This window comes from Lupinus angustifolius, chromosome LG03, assembly GCF_001865875.1.
Source record: "Lupinus angustifolius cultivar Tanjil chromosome LG03, LupAngTanjil_v1.0, whole genome shotgun sequence".
NCBI lineage: Eukaryota > Viridiplantae > Streptophyta > Magnoliopsida > Fabales > Fabaceae > Lupinus > Lupinus angustifolius.
Genome location: NC_032011.1, coordinates 14,602,903 through 14,611,483, shown reverse-complemented (window position 1 = coordinate 14,611,483; position 8,581 = coordinate 14,602,903). Strand labels below are relative to the sequence as shown.

The 8,581-nt window shown below is 30.7% G+C and overlaps 1 protein-coding gene across 3 annotated transcripts; it reads right to left on the bottom strand.

The window, feature by feature from the left end:
• LOC109343474 (polyadenylate-binding protein-interacting protein 12-like) lies at positions 2,463–6,397 on the bottom strand. 3 transcript variants are annotated; one of them, XM_019581778.1, is made up of 12 exons: positions 6,265–6,390; positions 6,104–6,151; positions 5,455–6,027; positions 5,180–5,290; positions 5,027–5,071; positions 4,861–4,933; positions 4,658–4,770; positions 4,486–4,545; positions 4,317–4,364; positions 4,060–4,128; positions 2,915–2,976; positions 2,463–2,836 (listed from the first exon to the last, which is right to left on the bottom strand). In XM_019581778.1, exons 3-12 carry the CDS (start codon positions 5,947–5,949, stop codon positions 2,779–2,781), a joined length of 1,134 nt encoding a protein of 377 aa, XP_019437323.1. In that variant the 5' UTR covers positions 5,950–6,027; positions 6,104–6,151; positions 6,265–6,390; the 3' UTR covers positions 2,463–2,778. The 3 variants fall into 3 exon arrangements, with proteins under 3 accessions (XP_019437323.1, XP_019437325.1, XP_019437324.1); XM_019581780.1 differs by having other exon boundaries at positions 6,273–6,375; XM_019581779.1 differs by lacking the exon at positions 6,104–6,151 and having other exon boundaries at positions 6,265–6,397.

Below are 8,581 nucleotides of genomic sequence, written 5' to 3'. Positions count from 1 at the left end.
AATAAATTGCTATTTGTTAGGGAGTTTGTTGCTTTTACTTTTTCTTTAGGAGAATCCCATGTTATTAGGTATTGTTATACGTGGGATTAGTGGTTTCCTTATTCAGTTACTTGCATTGTGTATTTAACTCTATTTTCAAGTCAATAAACTACTACTGTAGCAATTCAGCCTCTGTTTTTAACGGTAGTTGCTTAGAAAAGAAGTTAGTTTTCATTTATTTTGTAAACTTTTTCGATAACTCATTCCTATATTTCAATATTATAGACTAGATTTATGGGGAATCAAGCACAACTTTAAAGTTTGTTTTACCAAAAACAAATCAGGGCAGATGTGCAAATAACTGGCTCCAGCGTAAACTTTAATCCCACTTGCGAATGGAAAAGTGTAGAAACCCAAAAAAAAAGAGTATGGAACAATTTTATGATATGATATTACAACCAACAAGCTTGATCTCTTGTATAATATTGCTATTTGTATTAAAGATTTATAGTCTTCAAGTTATCAATTACTCTAAAGTTATATGCCAAAACCCTTTTCTTTATCTGTAATATAGTTAAATGTTATTTGTATATTTATCTACCAAAATTTTAGAGGAATATATCTTCACTTTAGAAATAAACTCATTTTAGATAAGTTTAGTATCTTATATAACATTAATTAATATTACCTTTAAAAAGGTAAAATTGTTACTAGGTCTCTAACTTATTTTTTTTTCAGTTTCATCTCGTAATAACATTAATCTTTAAATAAGGAAATGGGTATTAGATAACAGTGTGAAATGTCATTACATTGATAGTATATATTATAAAGATGGAAAACAATTGCTAGAAGAAACAATTATTTGCTACAAGAAACATTCATATATATGACAAAAGGAACTAATTCCTTATTAGGGATAAGGATGCAATAGGAAAGACGCATGCAGTGCTTACTAGTTCTCATGTTTATATCTATATGCGAGTACTAATGTCGGTATCGGTAAATATCCAACAAGTTTTCAAGTTTTATTATATATTTTATAATAATCAATTTTTATAAATAATTATTACATAAATAATAATATGTATATGCTAAATTTGTCATTATATTTCAATTACTAAATTCATTATAAAATAATAAAAAATAAATAATATAATCTTCATAGTAATAAAATATTCAATTAAAATTAAATTTATGAATATAGAAATACTCGGTACGAGTATCATGATACTTATGAATGTTTTTACTGGTAAGCTATTATTTTGGATATTTTTACAAGTTGAATATTTTTGTGACCCATATTTCTTAGGTGAGAGAATATTCTTGCTTAATAAAAAAAAATAAAAAAAAAAACTATTGACGGCATAAATAGAACCCCGAGAACTTTTATTTACCTATAGTAAGGAAAACGTTAAAGAAAAATCGTCTTAAAATGAGAGAAGTCTAGAAGTGATAATAAATAGGGAAGTTGTTTGAGTGATAAGAGGATTGAGGTAGGGGAGAAACTCATAATCACTCCAAGCCCAAATAAGGTAATGACATGTAGGACTCAACCTACCAAATGGTTGGTATGAAAAAAGCATGGCAAGTGAAACAAATCACTAGCAGCCAGTGCAAGCTAATGATGAGGAACCATGGTAGAAAGACAACATTTAAATAAGGGGTAGGTTGTGATGATTGATGGTTGGTGACAAGTTTGTAATCTGGGAAAATTCATTGATCTATTACTCTGGAATAACAATTAAGACCAAAGTTTTCATTACTCTGGACAGTGTTGCCACTTGCCAAACATACACTAAAGTATATGACAAATTCTATCACCTCAGTAGTCAATACTCAATAGTGTGCTGACCACATGGGATAGCAGTGTCGAAGTGATATATAAAGAAGCAGTGATTTCACATGCCAAATAACAAGTCAAAACCAAGTCGTTGCGTGGAACCCTAATTTTTAAAAGGGAAAAGGCCCTCTTCTATAAAACATGTGAGCAGCAATGCAGGCATGCAGCAGTAAAATAAAATAGTCACTGAACATACACACTTCTAAGGCAAAGCTTATTCCCCACTTCTTACACAACCATGGCCTCATCTCAACCTCCCTTTGTCAGACCCACTCCCAATAGTACCAAACACAAGTTGTCAAAACTTAAAGAATATATAAATTACTTCAATTTTTAGTATTTTAGTCTATTTGTATTTATGAGTATTCCAGTATTTTTGTGTATTTATATGTATGTGGTATAAACTACTAATATTTTCCCCTTAGCTGTTGTGGCCATAACGCCACGCACTATAGTATTTTTTGGGTCGACCATTATGCTCCACTATCCGCAATCCCTCTGATCGGTTAAGATTAAAAAAATTAAAACTACTTGATACAACAGAGAATTACCACAACTTCATATGGCAGATAAGAAAGATCAAAGGAAAATATCCATACAGAATTGCAGGCAACCAAATAAACAACCCATGACCAAAAATGGCTTTGAAACAAGTTTCTTTAAAAAGTTCCAGATGTAAGAAGCATCCCAATTCCCAAAATAAACTTCTCTTGTTCCAAGATGAACACAGCACATTGTGCATCATAAATTAAATCATCAAGATCCTAGAATTTCCATCCAACTCTACAAGCTAAACAAATAGCCGACAACCACTAGGTGAAACAAAGTTACTATAGTTCAGGACTGAGGACAAAAGTATCAACAAAACGCCACAGGTACCTTAGAATATATCCATTTCTATGTATATATGTAAATATATCTTTGAGCAGCAATCAACCCCAGAAGCATGCAAGGATGGCTCAGTGAATAGCAGTGCGGGGGAAACGAGACCGGACTGGTGTCTTTGATGGACTAACCCTGCATTAAGAAACATAAGAGTAAGTTCCTAAGTTTTTTAGGGTAGTTGAAATCGGAAGAGAAATATATTCATCTTACCTTATGGGCAGTGAACCCAAAATCACACCACTGCAGCTCAGAGCGGCAATTGCACTCTCGGCCTGCAAGAATTAGGCAGACAAACCTTCAGACAGCCAAAACAGAATAGCACCAAAGTATTTGACGCCAATGGTTAACATTATTTTTTTTAAGTGAATTGTTAACACTTACATATAAGCACAAAACATAATTTACTTATTTTTATGAAATACGATACAATATTCTTAATAGCAAAAGATTTGGTCAATTCCAAAGATACAAAGAACTTTAATCATTTAAAGCTTTCTTGTATTACGGCATTTTACTAGGGAAGTGAAGGCCAGAACTGCAACAATGATGAACAAAACCAACTCTAACATGAGACATGTATCATGCAAGAAGACAATTTGGAACTAATGGAGCAAAGATAACGCAGAAATGCAAAACAATTCCAAGGTAAAATAGAAGCAATATATTTTAAAAGAAAATGGTACGGTTTAATTGTTTTAAACAAGCTCCAAAAAACTTAATAGCTCCACCAGTTCAAACTCATAAATTTCAGGCATGAGTAACTACATTGGAAGAGAAATCAACATGATTGAACCCAGAGTCAACATCACATGATTCGTGAAAATCAAATTGTAGCTTATTAAGAAGGCATACTGCCTTTCAAGGCTCAAAGTGAACCTTCACCATAAAAAGTATAGCAAATGGATACACGTTTCATAATCACTAGCCAAAGCATCATACTGGAAGCACAGTACATGCTAATGTAATAGTAATCAAGCATCAAAAACGGTATTTTTCATTTGTACTTCTGAAGGATGAAAGCACACTTAAGAACCAGATCAAAGACTGTCAACTCTCTCTTAGAACCTTCCCCATATCCACAAGCAATATTTACTTGGTGACCAAGCTTCATATATATACATTTGTTCAAAATATATAACAAGGAAATAAGATTGCATTTTGCTATCAAACAGCTATGAATATGATAGTAAAGATTTGAAGACTCCCACAAATACTATTATTGATAGAAGTGTACCAACAAGAAGGACAAACAGAAAGTTTTTTCCTGGGGGTTGTTACTACAAAAGCAGCAGTATCACTAAGTAAACTAGAGTTGACTTAGATGGAAAAGAGAAAGTTAAAAAGTTAACAATTACCACTGTGAACTCAACAAATGCAATTCGAGTAGAATGCTGGTATTCTCCAAGAAGCCTCAAGCGTTGAACCTAGATGAATACACCAAAATAATGGGAAAACATCTTACAAGATACTTAAATTCAGTAAATAGCAAACAATCAAGCAATGAATATGGATGAATACTTCAATACAACAGTATATGGAAAATGTCCATAAGATACTTAAATTCAACCAATACTAAACATTATAAACCCTGGTTTGATGAAAAGCTACAAACCTCTCCACAAATAGATTGAAAGAAGTGTTTGACATCTGCTTGGGTAAGCTGCAGAAATAACAAGAAAGGAACTATTAAGAATTTTGACTCAAACTTGCTGCAAAACAGACATTGAAAAGGACCAAGTAGTTCCTCCGAGCAAAATTCTAAGGGTCAAATCCTAAAATACCTTCTTGTCGATATTAGTGCAATAAATTGTTCTCGAGCACATCTCCCTTTCATCTTCAGACTGAGAAATGTAGCACCGTTACAAAGGTATGACAGACAAGATAAATTGTTAACTCACACTGGTCAATCATCATCTAAAACATGTAAAAGGAATCTCTAAGAAAAAACGTTACCCTGGGCAAAAATGTTGGATTGACAGGTGCAATGGCAGTTTTTGAAGGCAGCACTCGCAACGGGTAATATCCAAGCATTGTTCCAGACAGGTTCAAAGCAGCCCTTGCACCTTCTGCAGGCAAAACATCATTAATACAGTGAAATGACAACAGTTACAGCGAATGAGGCATGTGAAGAATATATATTTTGATCAAAATTTTACCCTCATCTGTAAACTCAACAAAGGCAAACCGAAGAACAGAATTAGGATCCCCACATACACGACAATCAACAACCTATAGCCATGAATAAAAGGGTCAATTCAGTCACATGGTCCACTGTTATTAATAATAAAACACACCTCACAAACAAAAAGTAACCCCTTCTACCTGGCCACAGTTAAGAAAGAGGGCTGCCAGCTGCTCTTCAGTAACCTATAAGCCAACAGAAAACAACAACTCTTCATGTAAATACACATACGCATGGGAAACATTGCAATTTAAGTGAAATGAGAGAATCCACAAGACAGTTAACATTTGTACCAGTTGATCAATGTCAGACACATAAACAGTCCTCTTAATCATCTCTTCTTTCCTCTCCATGTCCATTTTATTACTGGATCTTCGCTTCCCGTTATTATAGCCATTCTTCTTCTGTAAACATTATTGTAAAAACCTTTAACCTAGTAGCATGGTATTGGAACAAGCAAAACACTAATATGAACCCCACAATACAATTTTACGAAGCAGTTAGATATGACCTTAAGTGTGAAAGTTATTTTTTGGAGGAAATATAAAAAAATACAAATTATCCATACCCTTCTGTTATTTTGCCCATTATCAATCCCATAATTGTTGGGGAGTACAAAAGTGTTAGGGTAACCAAACCCAGCATCATGTGCAGCTAAGTAACCAAAATTGTTTATCAGTGATGGAGGCACAAATTCCTCAGCCATGGGATTCAGCTTCGACAAAAGCTCCTCCAAATCCCTCATATCCCTCTTGAAACTTTCACCTCCATTCTCTCCACTAACCCCACCATACCCATTATTATTCACCACCATCTGCTGATTCTGAACACCATTTCCTTCAAACCCATTTCGAATCTGACCCAATTGAGCATTGTAGTTTCCTTTTGGAGCTATATCATGATGTTTGAAAACACCATTCAGATTCACATCACCACCGTTGATTGAACCGTTTCTGGGTTTTGATTTCTCCACCTCAGTGGTGGTGTCAGATGAAACTACACTGTTGTCCAGATTTTGACTTGAAGAACCGATTTTGGTTCCAGCATTCTCAGCAACCGCCATAATCAACGAGAATCCAAGACCCAATTGTACAGAGAGAAAAAATTTTGAACTTTTTATGTTTTCAGATTTCTCTGTAACCTGTAATACGAGATTGAGCTAGTAAAAGAACAACCGAATGAAAAAAACATGAAAATTTACGAAATTAAGATCATACCTCGGTTTTTGTCTAGAAAATTTTCATTGACATAAGACCATACTGAACCTGAAGATCATAAATTGCAAGCACTAAAAAACTCCACGAGGAAAAATAAATAAATAAATATATAAACACATAAAAGAGAGAAATCAGTGAAACGAAGAAAGGGTTTATCTTACTAATTTACTGAAGAGAGTGGAGATGAGGATGAATATTTGGTGAGAGAGATGAAAAGGGTATTATTAGGATCGTCAGTTTTCTCTGCACTGACTTTTGAACCCTGCTGCTGAGAATAGCATGGGTCATAAAGACTCTGTTTACAACATCCCTTAGTTGTAATGAAATTATACAAATCAACCACATTTTTTATAAAAACTTACACAATACATCATCCTTTCTAGAAGATATAAGTGTAAGACCAAACAAAAAATAATGAATATTTTGAGTTTGTTTTCATAATATATCATATTTTGTTTGACTTAATTATATTTTTACCATTCTTTATTTAAGAAATTACATTAATATCTTATATTAAATAGTCAATGTAATATATGAATATAATCCAAGATAGATTATGTTGGTTTAAAAAAATGATGAGTAATTTATATAATTTTACTAAAAGACAAGGGTATTAAGGTAATTCATTAATTTAAATATCATTAAAAAAACATTTATAAATATTAATATAATGAAACTATTTTTTCTTTTGTAGATTCAATTTTAAATGTTAATAAAATTGGTTTTTATATCAAGATAATATTAAATTAATATCAATAAAAAATTATAATGTCTGTATTTTGTTTAACACTGACTTATAGATTATTATTATTTTATTTTATTTTTATAAATACTAATACTACTAGATTAATCATTTTTACCTCTCAAACTTTTTATTCTCTTCCTCTCAATTAATTTTTATTTTGTTGATGTGGTTTCCTTTCATAATCAATATTAACTAATATGCATAGTTGCTTTTCTATTATGAGTCTCAAAGCAAATGTTTCTTTATTGGTGTATTAGTAATTTAATAATATTTATACATAAACTAATTTCATCAACTAATAACATTTAAAGAGTGATTAATATAAAGAATAGTTCAAAACATAGAGTTTATAGAGATTTTATTTTATGGAATTTTCCCTCAAAATATTGTTTGGTTGATTTATAATTTAAGCTTCTTACCCGTTACACAATATTAGTTTACCAATAAGATATTGATCTAGTGGTATAAAACTCTACTAGATTCTGAAAATAATCAAAATGTCAAGAGTTCAATTTGTAGGCACATTTGTTGGGAGGACAAGCATGCACCCAAAAATGGATTAATTCCTTACACAGAAGAGTAATGAAATACCCTTGGTAAATACACAAAATTAGTTTATAAAAAAATTATAAACACAAAATAAGCAATAATATATCTACTACTTCTCAAAGTTTTTATGGAGGATGTTAATAGTATAAAAGAAAATGATGAACATCCACACCCGAAAATTTTATCTTCATATATTATTTTATCTTTTTTTTTATCAATATATTGAGGCAAACAAAAAATATATTGCATAGAATTAAAAAAGTGGAATATGATTTTTATAATAAGTTTGTGGGAAAAATATGATTTTTATAATAAGTTTGGGAAAAGTTAAAATTGTCAATTAAGAATCTTGTTGATAGGTAATTCATAAATACTTTATAAATATTTTTTAAGTTATAATCTAATCCGCCTTTGGGCGGGATCCTCTAGACTTAACTCATCTATTTTTTTAAAATAATTATTTCACTAGTATAATGTTGTTACTTTTTGTATAACCAAGTATTCCTAATAAATAACCAAAAAATAGTTTTTTTTAAATGGCTATAAATTAATAAAAATAAGTACTAATTTATGGCAGTCAAATAAATTATATATGAAATTCTGAATAGTCAAACTATATATCTCAAGCAATGCAAGTCAATATATTTTTAAATATTTCTGATATAACATATGTCGACTGTGATTATTAATTTAAAAAATTGCTGCTTTTTCTATAAAAAAAAAGTGGGACAAGTTGTCAGGTGGTGGCAGGACACGTCGTCAATAATTAAAGTAATCACAAAACACTCACTAGTAAAAAGTACAAAATATAGATTATTATAAAAAATAGAAACTCTAATTATTCAATAAAAAACATGATTTTATCTATCAACGTAAAAATAATTTGAATAATAGGGTGAATAAGGATCAAAATAAAATGCAAGTTTACTTGGATTACAAAAAGATACATCACATGCAAAGATATTAAGATAAAATTAATTAATTAAACTATTTAAAAATAAAATTAATTAGTTTTCGATACCTAAAATTATTAAATAAAATGAGGGTGGAGGCAGTATTTTTAGAGGAAGGAATCAACTGTTATTATAAATTGTGATTAATGTAATATCTATAATGTAAATATTTATATACAATAAATATATTATTTAATATTTGATCATTTATTTATATTTCTTATATTTAAA